The sequence below is a fragment of the Amphiprion ocellaris genome, chromosome 7 (genome assembly GCF_022539595.1).
Source record: "Amphiprion ocellaris isolate individual 3 ecotype Okinawa chromosome 7, ASM2253959v1, whole genome shotgun sequence".
NCBI classification, from domain to species: domain Eukaryota; kingdom Metazoa; phylum Chordata; class Actinopteri; family Pomacentridae; genus Amphiprion; species Amphiprion ocellaris.
Genome location: NC_072772.1, coordinates 4,619,752 through 4,638,803, shown reverse-complemented (window position 1 = coordinate 4,638,803; position 19,052 = coordinate 4,619,752). Strand labels below are relative to the sequence as shown.

At 40.1% G+C, this 19,052-nt stretch overlaps 1 protein-coding gene across 1 annotated transcript in view; it reads left to right on the top strand.

Annotated features, from left to right (window-relative positions):
- The window catches only part of map3k10 (mitogen-activated protein kinase kinase kinase 10), a 46,559-nt gene extending 31,763 nt beyond the window's left edge, over positions 1-14,796 (top strand). The window contains exons 3-11 of the mRNA XM_055012381.1: positions 563-711; positions 3,738-3,913; positions 5,086-5,332; positions 6,446-6,568; positions 6,649-6,787; positions 8,486-8,598; positions 8,683-8,981; positions 9,839-10,370; positions 12,613-14,796. Coding sequence (XP_054868356.1) covers positions 563-711; positions 3,738-3,913; positions 5,086-5,332; positions 6,446-6,568; positions 6,649-6,787; positions 8,486-8,598; positions 8,683-8,981; positions 9,839-10,370; positions 12,613-13,013 — 2,179 coding nt within the window. The 3' untranslated portion in view covers positions 13,014-14,796. The remainder of the gene's footprint in view (positions 1-562; positions 712-3,737; positions 3,914-5,085; positions 5,333-6,445; positions 6,569-6,648; positions 6,788-8,485; positions 8,599-8,682; positions 8,982-9,838; positions 10,371-12,612) is intronic.
- Positions 14,797-19,052: the final 4,256 nt, after the last annotated feature.

Here is a 19,052-nt window from a genome sequence, read left to right as displayed (position 1 = left end):
TATAATCACAGGTGGTCAAATGTGGGTGGAGAAAGTCTTATTTTTGTAAGAGATGATGTTTACTGGGCGGCTATGACTCAAAAACACAAGAACAAAAAAATTATTTAACCCTTGTGTCGTCCTGCGGGTCAAAATTGACCTGTTTTAAAATGTGGGGGAAAAAAACATTTTCATAGTGAATCCGGCAAATTTCGCTGGATTTTGGTTGATTTTTATGTGAATGTTGTTAAAGAAAATATTGGAAGTTTTACTGATATATATGGAATCACTAGATATTTTTAGGATTTTTTGGAAGATTTTTACTCATTTTTTGAAAATATTTACAAGAATTTTCTTGCCAAATTTGGGGGATTTTTTAAAAATAAAACTTTCAAGGGAAACTTTTAAGGAATTATTGAAATTTTCTTCCTCATGGTTTTGTAAATTTTCAGAAATGTGGGGAATTTTTTTGCTGAATTTTTGGATTTTTTTCAGAGAAGGAAACACTATTTTTTGGTGCCCGTAAATGAGGACAACAGGAGGGCTAACATTACTTTCTCCTTTCTGTTTTCTCTGCTCACAGTTTTGGTGTGTTACTCTGGGAGCTGCTGACCGGAGAGGTTCCTTACCGGGAGATCGACGCGCTGGCGGTGGCTTATGGTGTCGCCATGAACAAGCTGACGCTTCCAATCCCTTCAACCTGCCCCGAACCCTTCGCTCAACTACTGGGAGGTAAGGAGGCGCCTTCCTGGACACTTGGTGATGATCAGATCCCAGGAGGCCAAGTCAGTGCTTCTGTTGCCAGAAACAGTAATACTAGCTGTTTTCTGATCAGGACGACTTCCTCTCACTTGTGTCACTTCTTACATATATTCATAGTTGGCTAGTAAGCTTTCAGAATCTTTATCTTTGTGCTTTTTGTCTGATTGTACTGTGCATCAATCATCAAATACAGTGTTGACCCACTGAACCCCAAAACCCATGGGCATGTTTGAAAGACATGTCTGTTCAAAAATCACCAAAATGACACAATTTATCAGAGCCAGCAACTATGAAAGCAGAGAGAAATGACAGATTTTCACCTTGCTGTGGATCTGTCAGGAAATTAACCAAATCTAAGCTTAAAATTGTGAAATTTCATCACTTTATTTAGAAATTTTCCAAAAATAAACTATTTGCTCTACTCAGATTCTGTGAAAATGAAAAAATTCTGCCCTTTTGTCACAACCGAGACACATTTAGTGATTACGACTTTAGCAAGACTCATGTTACAAAAATTCAGGAACTTTTTTGCTGAACTGGGCTGAACAGCAGGCGGTGTTTAAACAGAACAGAAATGAGACAAATATGGAAACAAAATTAAAGTCCTCATCAGATTTTTCCAGTTTGGCTAACCCCTAGGCGCATGTGAAAAATGCTGTAGATCCTGATTGTAGTTTTTTACACATTTTTTGCAAAATAAATACTCAATGAAATTCTTATGTGTTTTCTTTTTTAAGAATTTTGGTGTTTTACACACTGCACGGAAGACATTTTTAAATTGTCTGTGTTTCTAGTCATGGTTGTGCTGTTTCTATAGAGGTGTAGCACTCTATATTGCAGTGAAAAAATGAGCCCACAGTGAGGAAAAAATGTGACAAGAGCAGAAAAAACACCCAGATACTACTTGGGTTCAGAGGACTAAACATGCTGTTGATAATGCAGAAATTCAGAAAACTCCGTGTGGCTTTTCAGATTTACTGACTTTAAGATGATATAATATTCCTTGAATTTTTGAGGTTACAGTGGCTTATTTTAAACCTTTTTTTCTCCAAATTCTGCATGTGGGAACTGAGGAGTACACAAAGAGTTAAAATGGATGAAGCCTGTCTGAACATTTTCATTAAGTTGCTTTTTATACATCCTCGTGCCGTCCTGCGCCTGAGCTCCCCTGGGTCACATTTCTGCTTTTCACCTTGCAAATAATCTCCGTTAACAGTGGTGGAGTATTAACCAGCTCTTGTTTCACAGTTCAGGTCATCTCTGTTTGAACGCACACTTACCTTATATCCAAATGGCCCTAATGTGCTTATATGATTTTTTTTTTTTCCAAAATGTGGATGGCTAAGCTACAGGCCAGGGTTTACATCTAATACAAAAAAGAAGAGGGGAAAAAGATAGAGCTGTTATTCAAACTGTCAGCCCAGCAGCAAACTTCCGTCCACTTCCCTCCCACTCTGCTCCTAAAGCTCCTTTCCTCCTCATCCCCCCCTCACTCCACTTCATCTTATCCATGTTCATCCGTTAATCTCCCCTTTGTCATCCCTCGCTGCTCTCTACACTCTGTTTACTCCTGTCATCAGCTCACTTTCATCTCCTCTGCCTTCCAACTTCATCCACTTGTTTCATGCTAATTTAGTTGAGCTAACAAACAAATTGTACCTGCTAGAAGCTGCGTTTTTTACCCTGCGAAACCTACTTTGTTGGTGCATCTCTGTCTTTTGCACTAAAATGTGTGAGACTTTTAGGAGACGTCTGTGTTGTGGTTCGGTGTTGGAGAGACGCCGTTGATCAGTTTGTGGCTCAGCAGATTATTGGAGGTGTGCGGCATGTTTCTGCAACACCGTCAGTCAGGGTTTGGCTCACGATGGTCACCATATGCTGTCCCATCTTGCTCTCTTCCACTTCTCCTGTTGCCACCTCTACTGCCAGAAATGGAAAAAAAAGAAAAATATATCCACACCATGGTTCATGGTTTGGCCATCTTTTGTATTACACTGATAATCTGACTGTTTCCAAACTTGTAACACTTCAACAGCAGAGTAGGCTGAGTACAGAAAGAGTCTAGTGATATTCTGCATTTATCCTACCCACAAGTACTGATATTTTCATTTTAGCTGATTGCTGTTGCTGATATGTGCACACATTTTTTTCCACCTAATAATTAGAGAACGTCCTATAGGAGAGTTACCATACTAGCATTCCTGGCATTACTAATCAAATGTACTCAGTCGCTTAGCAACATGAGAAAACTCGTTCAAATTGCATGCAAAACACACCATATTTATTTATTTTTATGCATCATATTCACACTAAATTGTAAACTTGTAGCCTGGCAGGAGTTATCTGTCTGTCGATGTTCGTTTGGACTCATGCAGATATTTTAAAGTTTTTATGGGCCAATACCGATGATAATGCCACTACCGTGCATCTGCATAAAAACTGCCCAGCTGTTTCTAGAAATGGCTTCACCGAAGAAAAATTCTCTTTATGTTTTAGACTAAGACAAACTTAATACCAGTCTTCTCCTTTACACAGTAGTCTCTGCTGAAACTCCCTCTGTACAGTATTCTAGGTAACATGTTAGAAACTAGCACAGTCTGAACAGTAAAACTCAGGGTTGTGTGAATGAACACTGCCATGCACCATGTTTCTCTTTCCTCACTCTTTTTTTTGTTGCAAACACACACAAAAAATCACAAAATACAAATAGAAAGGTGTATTATTGCAGTTCATTTACATACATGACACATTTCTGCACACTGGAAATTATTTCTACTACTTTTCATGATTTATAATGTCTTGTATTTGCTACACTTACTTGTTTGACTTGCAATACTTGCTCTTTTAATAGACCTGTTCGTGTTTACTGTTCCTTGTATTCCTTGTATGTGAAAACCTATGTGGCATTAAAACATATTCTGATTCTGAAACTAACTCCAGAAATAGTTATTATTAAACCACTTGAACGTCTGTCCCTCTGTTCTCTTGTCCATCAGAGTGCTGGAGCCCGAACCCCCACGGCAGGCCCTCGTTCACCAGCATCCTGAGGCGGCTGCTGGCCATCGAGCAGTCGGCCATGTTTCAGATGCCTCTGGAGTCCTTTCACTCGTTACAAGAAGACTGGAGGCTGGAGATCCAGCAGATGTTTGACGAGCTCAGGGCCAAAGAGAAGGTGAGAAATGTGTAAACACAGATCCAGTCAGGTCGTAACTTTTTTACCTGGAAAAGCACTTTATAAACCAGCCTTCATATAAAAAGGATCATGTGGACTGTAATGTGTGTGGATGCTCATTAGGGGCTCAGTAATGCGCTTTAAAATTCTGCCTTTAACCTTCTGAGCACCAAGCATTTATTTATTATTTTAGCATTTTTTGCTCCTGTTACATTTTTACTTGCTGTGGGCTCATTTTTTACTGCAGTATAAACTCCTGTGTCTCTATGGAAACAGCAGAACCACGACTACAAAAATGTCCGTTGTGCGGCGTGACACAGGACTATTACCAGAAGTCATAACAAGACAAAACAAAAACTGAATTTCTTTTACTTTGCAATTTGGAAAAGCCTAAAATCAACAAGCAAAAAAAATATTTTTCAAGTATCCACAGGTATGAGCAATAATGGAGAAGATGGCGACTCTACAGGCTGTAGATTTTTTACTATTAATGCTTTTAATTTGCTTCCAGACTCATCATTTATCTCTGAACACACACAGCCTGCAGTTCAGCCGAAAAATACAAAAACATACCATTCACTCACAGCTTCTCAATTGTGGCAAGAAGTGCAGAATTTTTAGCTTTTTACAGAATTTAGTTCAAGCACACAGAAAATTTGGGGGCATTTTTTTAGTTTAAGGATTGTTGGAAAGGGGAAAATTCAACTATTGTTTTTACAGTTTCTGGTTCTGATAGATGTTGTAATTTTTACAATTCTTTAAAGACAACATATCAGACTTTCCAGGAGGTTTTGGGGTTCGGAAGGTTAATATTGTGGTATCGCAGAAATTCAGTTTTTCAAATCGACAACAGTCTTTGGAGACTGCAGATAATGTAATGCAGTTGAAGAAACTGTCAGTAAATTCAAATAAGCAGGTATGTGTCATTATTCTCTCCTTCTCTGCTTTTCATTAGAGTTCACTTATTCAAGCAGAACTGAGCTTTTAGGTGAAGAAGCCACATTTCATACTGAGGTGGGAGGAATCGCACCATGTCACGTCTGTCAGAGGTGTTTCTGTAAATTAGTATTACCTTAGCAACAGGACTAATGCCAAGCAAGGTGTGAAAAGAGGTGCTGCTATGCCTGTAACCTCTCCTCCTCATCATCATCATCTTCCTCACCTCTCTGCAGGAGCTGAGATCCTGGGAAGAGGCTTTGGCTCGAGCAGCCGAGGAGCAGAGGGAGCAGGAGGAGCAGCTGAAGAGGAGGGAGCAGGAGCTGGCCGAGAGGGAGATCGACATCGTGGAGCGAGAGCTGAACATCATCATCCACCAGATGTACCAGGAGAAGCCCAGCGTCAAGAAGAGGAAGGGCCACTTCAAGAAGAGCCGGCTACTGAAGCTGGGCAGAGACAGCAACAGCATCAGTCTGCCCTCTGGTGGGTGGAAAGACGAGCTGCAGGCCGAAGGCTTTATTTTGATGAATCAGGTGCACAGAGCTGGCAGAGCTCCCAGTTTGATGCCACTCACTGTTACATTGGGGTTTTTCCAGGTTGGAAATGTAGGACACAGACTGTTCCAAGAGACTGGACAGCAGTAGCAGTGTTCATCTATAGTGTGAAGCCACAAGCACTAAGAGAAGTCATTTGAGAGGAGAACCACACATAAAACTCAACGGTTTTTCTCTCAGTCTTGATGTTTTTTTTTGAATTATTGTAACTTAATGTCTCCTCTCTTCAAGCTGTGCCACTACTATGGCTAGTGTCATATTTTTAAAAGCCTATTCTCTTTTTGGACAGTGAAACTTTGCACCTTTTTCAATGAACTGTTGCTCTAAAAAGTTGTAAGCTGCAAATTTTTCATAGTTTTACTGAAAATTAACATTAACTGACTGCCAAAATTGGAAAATATTGCATTTTTTGCTAATCAGCAAATTGATTAAAGGACTAATTGTCTGAACAGGACTTTGGAAATCCACATTATAATAGTGAGACTATCTCTGTTTATTTGAGGAAACTTGCATGGCTTGTGTTTTTTAGGAGTGTATGTTAGTCAGATTTGTTTGCTGTCAGTTTGGAAATTCACTAAAAATTAAAGATTTTGCATAAGTAGCTTCAAAACAAAATGCTCTACAACAACATATCCAAAAATCAAGCCAACAAAACACAAAGAACATCTGTTTAACAGAGTGTTCCTGGATTGTCTGAAAGATCCTGGCCATGATGGGAAGTCCACAGAGTCAGTATCCTATACCTCCATCCTGATCATAACAGGTCATATTCACCAAAGAGAGGCTGTGGTACAACACCTAGGAGCTTCCAGGACTTTCCTCACTACTCACGACCTACAAAATGGAAATTCTGTGTTGTTTTTGACCCACAGTTGTGGTGGACATATAATTAATTCTACTGAGTTTGGCCTCAATAGCTACAGACAGTGAAACATACCAATAAAACGAAGCACAACTGCAGAATACTTTCCTCAATTTAATGCAGTCTGTATTTAAATTCACAATGAATCAATCAATCTTTGGCGCATTTCTCTCTTCGCAGGCTTCGAGCATAAGATCACAGTGCAGGCATCACCCAGTGTGGACAAGAGGAAGACCCAGGGGTGTGAGAGCACCACCCCTCCTGCCAGCCCGGGGGTCATACCCCGACTCAGAGCCATTAGACGTGAGTGCAAACACGCATTAGTCAGATGAGGCTATATGTAATCAATACATCGTTTTCTGAATGTTTGCTCTGTCTCTCAGTGACGCCGAGTGACGGCAGTAAGACGTGGGGTCGCAGTGCTGTATGTAAGAAGGAGGATCTGACTGCCAACAAGAAGAAAGGACGAACCTGGGGCCCGAGCTCCACCCACCAGCGAGAGAGAGTCGGCGGGGAGGAAAAGTATGTAGATGCTTTGTTTAAATACAATTATGAATGTGTTACATCCCAACTTTGATTGGGGAAAGGTAGGCGACATAAACTGAGATGCTTGCAGTTAAACAGAAACATTTATTGCGTATCAACAAGCAAAGAAGGCCAAATTGTAAAGGAAACAGTGCGAGTGGGTGCTGCTAGATCAGTAAAATATCTTATATTAACCCAGAATACATTATACTGTACTCTAACTGAAACCATGGCAGCAGCAGACTCTGCACACCTAGTCCAGATTTGACACGTCTACATAAGTGGCTTTGGAGCTGAACCTGGTGTAATGTGGTCCAAATACAAAAAGTACGAAATAAATTAAAAAATGTAAAGCAGTGAAATCTCCATTATTTTTTTAAATTTTTGATAATAGGATAAATATCTCTCAGTAGATTTCAGACAACATCAAAAATCGAACTAAAATGTGTAACACTACATCAAAAGAAAACACTTAAATATCCCTTCCCTGCCAAATCAGAAGCAGACTTGTGTGTGACACTGACCTGTGATTTGCAACAACTGGTTGTCTCTGGTTCTCAGCTGCAACTGGGGTATTAGTGGGGTAAAATAACAGTTGGTTTGAGAATGTGGGGTAAAACTAAAGCTGGTCCAGTTTCCAGGCAGAAGGACGAGCGTCTCGGTATCACAAGCAAGTTAGAACGAGCAGCCAGGAGCACAGAGACTGGCAGCATCTTAGTGGACTGCTCACAGCTTCCACGAATGACGCCTAAAAGCTGCGTTTAAATAAGGGGGCAGCAGGAAGGCGAGGTAGTGGTGAACTGGACCTGGTGCTGTCAAAAAGCAGGATGAGTTGAGTCACACGGCTAACGGACTGCACCATTTAATCTGTATGAAAACAGGGGCAATGTGTGTAAAATTGATTTTACTCGATGAAATTCTGCATATTGTTGGCGCAAGTTATTAAATACATGCAGGATTTACTAGTTCACTGAAAGTCAAGACTTATTAGCAGTAAAAGTAGCTGCTCCTAGTGTAAAAACAAATGGCTCGTTCTCCTGAAATGTCTCAGGATTTCAGAATACATGGGTATAGTTGTATTACTGTAAAAGTTTTCCATGATTAAAGCTTAATTTTAGCCCTTACTAATGGGTTTGGGTTATGATTAAACTGTAGGAGGACGTACAAACAGTTAAAGCCCACATTTGTCTTTATAGTAATTCAAAAAATACACTCTTGAAAGTGTAAATCTTTCAGCTTTAGTTTCCCGCATTTTCTCACAAGTCTACACATAAAAATAAAATAGAGAGAAAGAAAAATACTTTAATTTTAATTTAATTTTAATTTCTAATTTCCAACCAAAATTAGCTTTTTTTTCTCCTGCAAACAAACCTGAATCTCAACTATGAAGCTTAATTTCTGTTAATCTCAGGCAAAAAGAAACTTCCTTTCCTGATATTTCTAATATTTTTCTGAAAAAAATAAATTATTCATAACACAGAAAACCCCTTTAATCAATATTTCATTACAACAGCCAGAAGCAGAGCAGTTGCTTGTGTTTTGTGTTATTGCTGCCATCATGTAATTATTATCCCTTTCTATATAAAAACTGTTATTTTTGGAGCACCTGTTGCCTTGATTCATGAATGAGAAATTAGATTTGGTTGTTGGTATACTAACAATTTGATTTAAAATACTGTGTTTTTATGCCTGCAGGCTTAAATCTCTGGGTGAAGGCTGCAAAGTTTGGTCGTCCAGCGCACCAAATCTGGGCAAATCCCCCAAACATGCCCCCATGACTGCTGGCTTCTCCAGCCTCAATGAAATGGGTGAGTCTTTACTTTTTATTCTAAATGTTGCATCACTAACTCAGCCACAACAATCAGCCTGATGTTTTCGTGTGTCTTTCACAGAGGAGTGCTGTGAGTTCGAGGAGTCACCGGGGTCCTTACAGCCCTCTGAGACCAGCAGTAACGGGGCCATGGAGGACTCGGGGCCTCTGTGGAGCAGCCTGGGTCCAAACATGGTGCCGGTCGTTGGTAATACGAGCTCCTGTCAGGGGTCGGGAAGCCTAGGGACGGGGGTGAGCTACCAGGACTCGCTTCGTCGCTGCAGCCAGAGGAAGAAGAGCGACATGCTGCTGCTGGGTTGTGCCTCTCTGCTCGCCTCCGTGGCTCTGGGTCAAGACCTGCTGCAGCTGGGAAAACTGCAGGTGAGAAAACAGCAGCAGAAAGTGAGAGTGTCAGTCAGGTTTATGGCTGAGCTGCTGTGTTGCACTAGATTTTTCCTAAGAGAGTGGCAAATTTTGGCAGCATTTACTGTGTGGATTTAGAGTTTATTACGGCACTTTTGCTATTTTTGTTTGCAATCCTGATATAACTGGGAGCTGCCTTGATTTACACCCACCTCTCTTTGCTGGTTTGTGCCTGAGATCTCACCAGAATGTGAGATTTTCTCGTTGTTAATTTGTTTTTATTGCTTCTATTTTTATTTTTATATCCTGCCCGCGGACAGAATTTCTCTCAGATTCATGATTCACTTCATTAAAAATCAGGCATCTTTACATAAACAGCTTTTACAGCAGATAAAGTCATTTGTACTGGTATAAAACAAGCATTTCTTTGGGTCAGCTTAGGCCTCTTATGACCAAATGTGCATAATTTAAATCAAAAAGTTGTCACAACCAACAACTAACATTCACAAAAGTCCAGTGATTTCATGAAGATATCAAAAACATTTCATTGCCCACTTTTGGAGGCACATAAAACAAATTTTCAACAGCATGTATACGATGGCAATGGGATTTCCTTCGGTTGTTGAAGCATATGAGGGTGTTATAAAGTACATGGGGGTCAATAAAAGTAGTGATTTGGATGTAGTCCTTTAATGAGGTGTGCAAGTGATAATCAGAGAACTAATGTTTGTATTTTTTCAAGCGAGACAGAAATTGGAAGGTCATAAGATTGTGTTGTTTAAATTTCATAGTTTATTCACGTTATATCATCTAACCCGGTGATATTTTGTCACTGTAAGAGAGCTAATCCGCATGTTGACGTGATCTTCCATCAGGTGCTTCAGGATGAGCAGGACCTCCGAGAGGAGCAGCGTAAGAAGAAGGAGGGTCTTTTCCAGCGAACCGGTCGTTTCCGTCGCAGCACGTCCCCCCCCAGCAGAAACCTCTCCCTGTCCCTCTCCAGACATCACGACTCCACGCTTCCCTGCTTGGACCCGTCTCCCTCCGTGACACTCCTCTCTTTGTCGTCTCTGTCCGACTGCAACTCCACCAAGTCCCTCCTCCCCTCAGACCCGGACGAGTACCCTCTGACCCCGATGACGGGGGTCAAAACGCCGGCAGCGCCTCCAGCTCCGGCCCTCAACCCGCTCCTGGACCTGCGGGCTGAGAGCTTCAAGAAGGAGCCCAACCAGTCGCTGACGCCGACCCACGTGTCTGCAGCCATGGCCCTGAACCGAGGACACAGACGGACCCCTTCAGACGGGGCGATACGACCCCGAGCCCAAACTCTGGGACACCGCAGGACGCCGTCAGACGGCAGCATGCCCATGCCTCCTCCACCGGGAGCACACATCACAACTAACAAAGGTACGGGGATACAGATTTAGAAAATGCTTTACATTTCATATGACCATTTTTTTAGCCAGTTTATTAACAAATATAAGAGCCTATAGTCAAGATTCTTTGCAATACACATGTGGATAAATTTTAATGACAATTCATCCATGTTTGTGGAGATAAATGTCTTCAAATACCCAAGATACACAAAACTTGATTGACTCAGATTGTCCAACTCTGAACCCTTCATTGGACAAGTGATGATATTTGGTGACTTCTGTACACATTAAATATGGCGTTGCTCCCAATTCTCAGTGAGGTCGAGAAACATGTGGTTTTCACCCAGCCAATCAGCGAAGATCACTCTAAGTTACAGCACACTACATTGTGGCATCTGACCAGTCAACAGAGGCCTGGAACGTATCAAACTTTCTCTTTTTTCTGAAATTGGATAAAGACGGACTTGCGGCTCGGTCCTCTTCCATATTTTTGGTCAAAGCATCAAAACTAACCGTGGTTAGTTGATGAAACTCACACATTTTAAAGTTGAATAGTTGTGCTAAGTGATGATATATTGGAATGTTTTGGAATGTTTTTTTAATTTTTTTTACCATGAACAGGCAAGGAACCTTATATGGTAACTTTATGTCCTCCAGTAACACTCTAGGATTGAAATTTTGAATTTCAAAGTATTTCATTGAGTGCCTTTTAAAGGGTTAAACCCCTAACCACACTGTCACATAAACATTTGATGAACATGCACTCATATTAAAAAACGCTTTTAAGATTCACATTAACTAGATGCTAACACAAGAAGAAGTTTGGTAAGTAGCAAGAGATCAGTTTCTGACTGACTTTCAAACTAGATACTGTATACCAGTGATTCCAAACTAAGAGTACAAGCAACCCACTGAGTACCTCTGCAGTTACCAGGGGATACATGGAAAGATTAGCTCAACTCATGAAAAAATTATTATTTAATTAAAGAACTGAGTGGACCTTAACAGGTAACTGAAATCTATAGATCAGTAGTGTAGATACACCGATCAGACACACCATTAAAAAACCATCTTCCTAACATCCTAACATTATGTAGATTCCCTCATACTGACAGAGCAGCTCTGACCTGTCAGGACATTGACATCCGGTGGTGTCCTCTTGTGTTTAGCACCAGCATGTTGGCAGTAGATCATTGGGTCCTGTGATTTGCCCGTCTGGAACAATGTTTAGGTGGGTGATACATGTCAAAGTACGTCCACATGAATGCCAGAACCCAAAATTTTTATGATCAGTGTTATTCATTAGTCTTCCTTTAGTTTTAATTTTGAGGGTGATTGATGTAGACAGTCAAAAAAAATGCACAAAGAAAATGAAAATGGTGTTTTTTTTTATCACTTTAAAAGCGAATAAATAGTTGAAATAGCTACATAAAGGTCTGGATGACGGTCCAATTTGTTAGTTAATATTGTGGATAATTAGTTGAAACAGTTTAAAGCTAATAGGAAAGTATGGATGTTAAACTATTTAGCTTAATCTAATGGATAAATCGCACAGACCAAACAGACCTAAACATTGACAGTTCCATTGGATGAAAAGATATTTTAGGAATCTAGACTTTTATATAGTTAAATGTGTTAAAGGTGTATCATCTGATAAGTTTATGTGGAGGTGAAAAAGGTGGGTAACATGTTACAGTGGCATGACCCTAACTCTAACCCTGACTCGCTTGATTGCTAATTTCGCTTGTTTGTCTTCTTGGTTTGATTTTCTGACAGCTTAGATACCACAAGTTTATACGATCACTAAAAAACTCCCAGCAGTCTCTGCTTCAGCAGTAATTTTATTGATAATTTTGATGATGAGAAATAAAAGCAACACAATGTTTACTGCAACTTTTATACAGTGTAGTAAAAGATCTGAGGCAGCTCTGATAGCAAAATATGGCCAAGACCCCAAAGGGTTCATCTTGTGGTTGTAATTTATACACAAACTTGCAGTTAGTGGGTTAACACATGCAAAACACTTCATTAAGCCTCATTATTTGATGTAGGGCTGCAGCTGCTGAATATTCTCTAGTTGATTAGTCTGCACATGATTTTCTCTACTCATTGTTCGTCCATAAATGTTAGAAGATAGCGCAACATGTCCAAGCTGACAGAAGATGGGAGTTTTAAAGTGTCATACATGATGGAAAAAAGCATTGAACACAGAAGCTTGAACCAGAAAATGTTTGTTTGCTTGAATGTTGACAGATTTTTCTTTTGTCACTCAGTTACATACGACACTCTGGACATCCCTCGACTCCCGGATCCCTCCACCATCTTCCCTGTCCCCCATCGGCGTAAAGCTCCAGCTCCTCCCATCCCCGACCCGGACGCTCTCTGCCTCATCAGCCCCCTGGAGAGACCCAAGACGCTGGAGTTCGCCCCCCGGCCGCGGCCCACCCCGGCCCGGATAAGGCCGGACCCCTGGAAGCTGGGATCTCTCTCCCGGACCCTGAGCTCGTCGCCGGGCAGCAGCTGCGACAGTCCGCTGGGTTCAGGCGACAGCAGCGCCAGCGCCGCCCGGCCCAACCTGATGGACATGGACATGGAGGGCCAGAGTTCGGACCCCACCGTCCCTCTGTGTGGGCAGCGGCAGCCTGCAACTCTGTGCGGACAACAATACTCATAGTGAACGTTGTTTTTTTTGCATTCAGAATTGTGTTCCGACACTTCTGAGCTTAAGCTGAAGGAGGAACGCCTACTGATGTCTGAGCCGAGCAAAGTGCACTCACTGAAGTCTGCAAAAACATCCCACTTCTTGTCATGTTTTTTAGGCACTTACTGGAAGCCATCACTCTTGTGTGCCCTTTTAGTGTCCTAATGAGGTGTGAATCCCTCACAGCAAGCCATTCCCTGCTAGTGCTCACTAACCTGCACGACACTGAGGGTCCTAGAGGCCTTTTAAAAGCCTTGTAGAGTGTTCACCCACCCACCTTACCCTACTTTACCCTTCCTTTTTCTCCCTACTTGGAAACCTTCTCTGCCTGCTTCTTAGCACTTCATGACCGGATCACATTTCCTTCAATACTTCTCAAAAGCCATTCAAGCACTTACAAAGCCACTTTTTTGACTTTGCTAACTGGTCATTTTAATCCATTCGCTTGTGCTTTTGCTTGTCTGTGTAGCGTCTCACTTTCTGCTTGCATCCTTCACGCTTTAAAAGACCAGAAAAGTCCTCATCCACCTTTCAGGAGTGTTTCCCTGATAAAAAAAAAGAGGAGCTGGACTGTCTAAAATTCTTAATAGAGTGTCCTTGTTCTTATTTTGCACACCATTTGTTCTGCCGGTGCACAAACATCTCCCATAAAGTCCCCTTCATCAGCTCTGCCTTCATCCTCACGTGTCATCGTCCTTTTCCCTCCAACACTGAGGCAGGGAAAAAAAAGCCTTTTTATTCCTCACAGCACCGGTGGAATGGTTCAATCCTCAGCCTTCAAAAAAGTTTGATTTTCTCACCATCCCTGCTGCGACCTGTTAGAAAAAATGTTTTTTCTATTGCTTTTGGCAGCCCAGGTGTGTTTCTCCATGTGTGAATGTGTATATAATACTGTACATGTGTGGACGAGCAATATGTTTCTGCGTGCTGGTGCTTTTTCAGTGCATGTTATTTTACGTGTGGATGGTTTCGCCGGACGCAGCATCTCTTCCAAGTAAGACCGCTGGTTGCTAGGCAGGTTCTCATCCATTTTTTTTGCATTTCTTTGACAAAAACATTCCTCGTAGTAGCACTTCTCTTTGGATCCTGCTCATGCCACTGCAAGGGACACAAAGCAGGAATCATCAACCTCTTTCCCAACTTCCCATTCTCTCCTCTGACCTGCTGTGTTCAAACATCAGTGGCAGCTGGTTAGCCTCTGTGTGGATGAGTGGACTCAAAGCGCTCTAGTCACGGCTGACAAATCAACTTTTATCTCCGGAGTTGTTTTCGTACAGTGGACATCCTGGATGCAGATGGTATTTACTTGACTGTGCAAGTTTCTCTAGGTGAGTGTGTGTGAGCGTGGATTTGAGTGTATGTGTGTGTGTGTGTGTGTGTGTGTGTGTTGTTTGTTATTTGTATGGGATGCTGACAATCCCGTTGCTAGAAGAGTGAGCCCGAACTCATTCTCCTCGTGTGGTCAAGAACACTGAGTATTTATTAAATTTATTGTTATTAATGGGAAAAGATTAATTATTATTATTATTATTATTATTATTATTATTATTATTATTATTATTATTATTACAATGCTCTTCCTGGGATATCTGTATATATTTGTTAACATAACAGGAAAAACCAAGGAAAACCTGGGAAACTGCTCACTGAAACATCCATGTTGTGTTCAGTCTCAACCTGTGACGTTTCTGGGTTCCATGAGGAGTAAGTGTGAATTGTGATGAATGAGAGATGAATAAAAGAAACAAAGAAAGAAGCTTCAGTGTCAATACTATATGAGATTTTGTGATCGTCTTGAGGTCATATTAAATGTTCAAATCCTCTTTAGTGGAATCAAGTAAAAACCCTCTTTTCAAGTAAAATTCCTGCTCAGAATCCTACTTAAGCACAAGCACTGAATTACTGTCATCTAGCGTCTGATATTAGATTTATTTATTTCAGGTTAAGTAGTTTTTGTTGTTGTAGCAGCTCAAAGTTTAGCTAGTTTTGCCTACTTTGTATATCGTCGTGTAGTTTAGAGACTTCCAACCTAGGGGTCACCAGATAAATCTGAGGGGTTGTCAGAACCCGCAAACAAACAAACAAAAAAAACAAGCTCTCCGACACTGATCCGTTTTTTTAGAGGCACGTTTCTCTGATCTTTGCTTCTGGCAATTATTTAAATGAAACCATGTGAGATTTCGGTGAATTGATCTGCTGACATCATAGACAGCTGAAACGACAAAATGGCAGAAATATTCACTGCTTTTTTTGTGGTGATGTAAGTACATTTAACTAAAATACTGCACTGAAAATAAATATTTGAAGTATTTCACTAAATTTGTCTTAGTGCTTTTTTGCACACAAAACATAGAAAGAATATTAAAAAAAGATTTTTTGGTTATCTGTTAAACAACCCAAGAGTTTATACAAGTACGGCTGAAATGATTTTTCCCTTCATCAAATAGTCGATTGACAGAAAAGTTAATGACAGCTTTTGATTATCATTGAAAGTACTCATGATCGCATTTCTCACTTTTTGCACAATTTTTTCAAACCAAACAACCAGTCGATTAATGGAGGAAATAATAATAATCATTAGTGGCAGGTGACGCAATTTTACGTTAATGCACAAGCAATTAACGTAATAATTTCTGGTCATAGAACAGTCACATGGGACATTAATTTGAATTGACTACTTTTAAAACTAACAAAAACAATTTGTGATAATACTGATATTTTCAATGCAGGACTTTTATCTGTAATAGAGTGTTTTGAAAAAAAAAGTGCTAATAGTTTTACCAAAGTGAAGGATTTAATTTGCAACATCATATCTTTCTTTTTATTTTAAATCTTATTTTGATAGTTTAACTGTCAAATAATGCAGTGGAGCAAAAAAGGGTCATATTGCCCTTTGAAATGTTGTTGAGTTGATGTAGACTATATCTTAGAATTGCACTTTATTACAGCTGTTGAGGAAATGGGTACTAATGGTTTTTATACTGCTGTTGTTTCAGGAACAGTTCAACGTTGTCTGGCAGTGGTGGATAGTAATTGAGGACATTTGCTCAGTTACTGTGCTTGAATAGAATCTTAATGTACTTTACTTGAGTATTTCCACCTTATGCTTCTTTATACTTCCACTCCACTCAGAGGGAAGCATTGTACTTTGTATTCCACTACATTTATCTGCTCTCTTTAGTTACTTTTATGCTGAAGTTTTAACACAATGGATAATATAAGACACTTTTAAATTGTAACACATTGTTAAAGATTCATTTAGTGATTTCCAACCTTTTTGGCTTATGACACCTTACATAAAGCAGTGTGTATTCAGAATCACATTTCAAATGTCTGAATTGTTAACAGCTCTACCAAATAGCGGTTTCTCCCCCTAAACTTCTCACATGGTTTCATTTCAGTAAATGCTTACATGAGTCAATATATAAAGGAAAAGTCAAAAAGCTCAAAACAGATTTGTGGATCAAAACTTTCTTTCTTTTTTTCCCTTCTTCTCTCTCCCAGTACGCAGCTGATGACCATCAGATTTATCATCTGTCCCTGTAGATAAAACTGTATATAAAATAGCTCAAACCAGCTCCACCTGCAGCTACAACAACATGCTGCAGACACACTGATGCTGCGTATTTATGATGTAATGATGTCATATATAGAATATATCAGGTAGCGCGACCAACCTAGTGCTTTACTTTAACACTTTGACTAAATTTTTCTGCTAATATTTATGTGCTTTTACTTAAACTAGATTTGACATGCAACATTTTGAAATTTCTGCATTGATGCTTTTTGAAGAAACTGTTGCTAACCTGCCAGATACCTGCAGACAAAGGCTTCTGTAGTAACAGATAAAATCCTCTAGGTGTCACCACTGTGCCCTATGATGTCATATCTTCCCCAAGTCTGCTGTTTTTCTCCATGTCATGCATTCCTCTAGACGCTCTCTGACACTGCAGCTGCCACAAAAGACTGATCAAGGTTCATTAGTGCGTTCAGAACAGTTCACAAAAAAATCAGGCTTGAATCTGAGATGACAGTGAGCGAAGAAATGCTTTAAAGGCTGAACAAAGTGTGATATTTTACACTGATATGTCAACCTCTGAATGTAAAGACAGATGGAGACAGTTTGTACAGATGTTCCAACACACAAACCCTCACACACACCACCGCTGCGTCTGTCTTTGTGACCGCCAATCAAACACCCTTTCAGACGCCAGCCAGTTACCTAGCAACCCCTCTTCACTTCCATGGTGATGCTATTAAAAGCAGCAACACACACACACACATACAGAGGGAAAAAAATGGACGTTGAGCCTGAAAATGAAGTGAAGAAGAGAGAGAGAGAGAAAGGTGATAAAGAGGCAGCAGGAAGGACTGAGCGTCGCGTGGCCAGTTCACAGCTCAAACACAAACACACAACAACAGGACTGATTTCTTTCACTCTTTCTATCTGACTATGGCGACTCTCACATTTGTCACCTTTTCCATGATGCATTTTCCTCAACAGTTGTTCACCATGTTTCCTGCTTTTTTAATCCTAATTCCTCCGTCTTCCATTGTTTCAGGGAGCAATCGTGTCAGTGCAAACATATTTTACAGGCAGATTCAGGTGGTGACAGTGTTGACTGGACGAGGACAGACACACAAAAGAGGGGTGGACAGTGAGGGAGGAATACAAATGTGTGTTTTCTGTTCGTGTTTGAAGTGAACAACTAACCAGATTGCCTGCCACTTGGTGTGTCGTCAGCTCTGTAGAAGGACTCTCTTTGTCTTTTACTGAATCTTCATCAGATCATTTACCCACTAATGAAGTTTTATTCTGAAATACTCAATATATTAATGAACAATTCTGAGTAAAGTGAAAGTATTTTAAAGATATAATACTTCAAATTGTTAGAAAAAACCTTGACATATATAAAGAGGTAACCCTCATGTCGTCCTGCGGGTCAAAATTGACCCGTTTTAAAGTTTGTAAATGTGGGGAAAAAAAACATTTTCACAGTGAAACTTCTGATGTTCACATTTTCAACATTTTTGGGAAATCTTTGAACATTTTTTGGTGGAAAAAAAAAGAAATGTTAAAAAGTGTTTCTTAAGAACATTCACAAAAAATCAACCAAAATCCAGCTAAATTTCGCTGGATTTTGGTTGATTTTTATGTAAAAGTTCTTAAACAAAATATTAGAAGTTTTACTGATATATATGTAATTACTTTAGATATTTTTAGGATTTTTTGGAAGATTTGTACTCATTTTTTGAAAATATTTACAAGAATTTTCTTGCCAAATTTGGGTGATTATTTTTTTTTTTAAATAAAACTTTTAAGGAATTATTGGAATTTTCTTCCTGAAAGTTTTGCAAATTTCTAGAAATTTGGGGAATTTTTTTGATGGATTTTTGGATTTTTTTCAGACAAGGAAACAATATTTTTTGGTGCCCGTAAATGAGGACAACAGGAGGGTTTAGAGCAGTCGCCTCATGATTAAAGGGCCATTCCACTCAGTCAGTTCATTCATCACGACAAGGGCTACTTAATGGATGAGAACAGTTGTATGACATCACTCGAAGAGTTTTGTCGAGCGTAATAAAAAACCAGAGAGGCGACCCTAACATTACCCCTTGCCCTCGGTAGTCAACCAAAAGTTAGTTGACAATTAATCTCACACCGCCCTACCATACTCTAAAGTGGTCATAGCGCAGTTTAAAATGGTCTGACAACACTTTATTTTACTTGATCTTCATTCACTAAACTCTAAACCAACCACGAACAAGAAGCCCTGGAGAGTGCTTAGAAAATGTTGGGCAACTTAACATGTGAAACAAAGCTCTGGAACAGCTACTGTATGGACCTTGAGGTCAGACTCCTTAAAACTTTGAATGTCTAGATCTTCTGTGATGCTGAGCAACATGCACGGATCAGCCACATTAAAACCTCATAAACAGAACTGAATTGGACATGGACAAGGCACGTTTAGCGATGTTCTTAAATGGGACAATGGCAGCCGATCCTTTGGA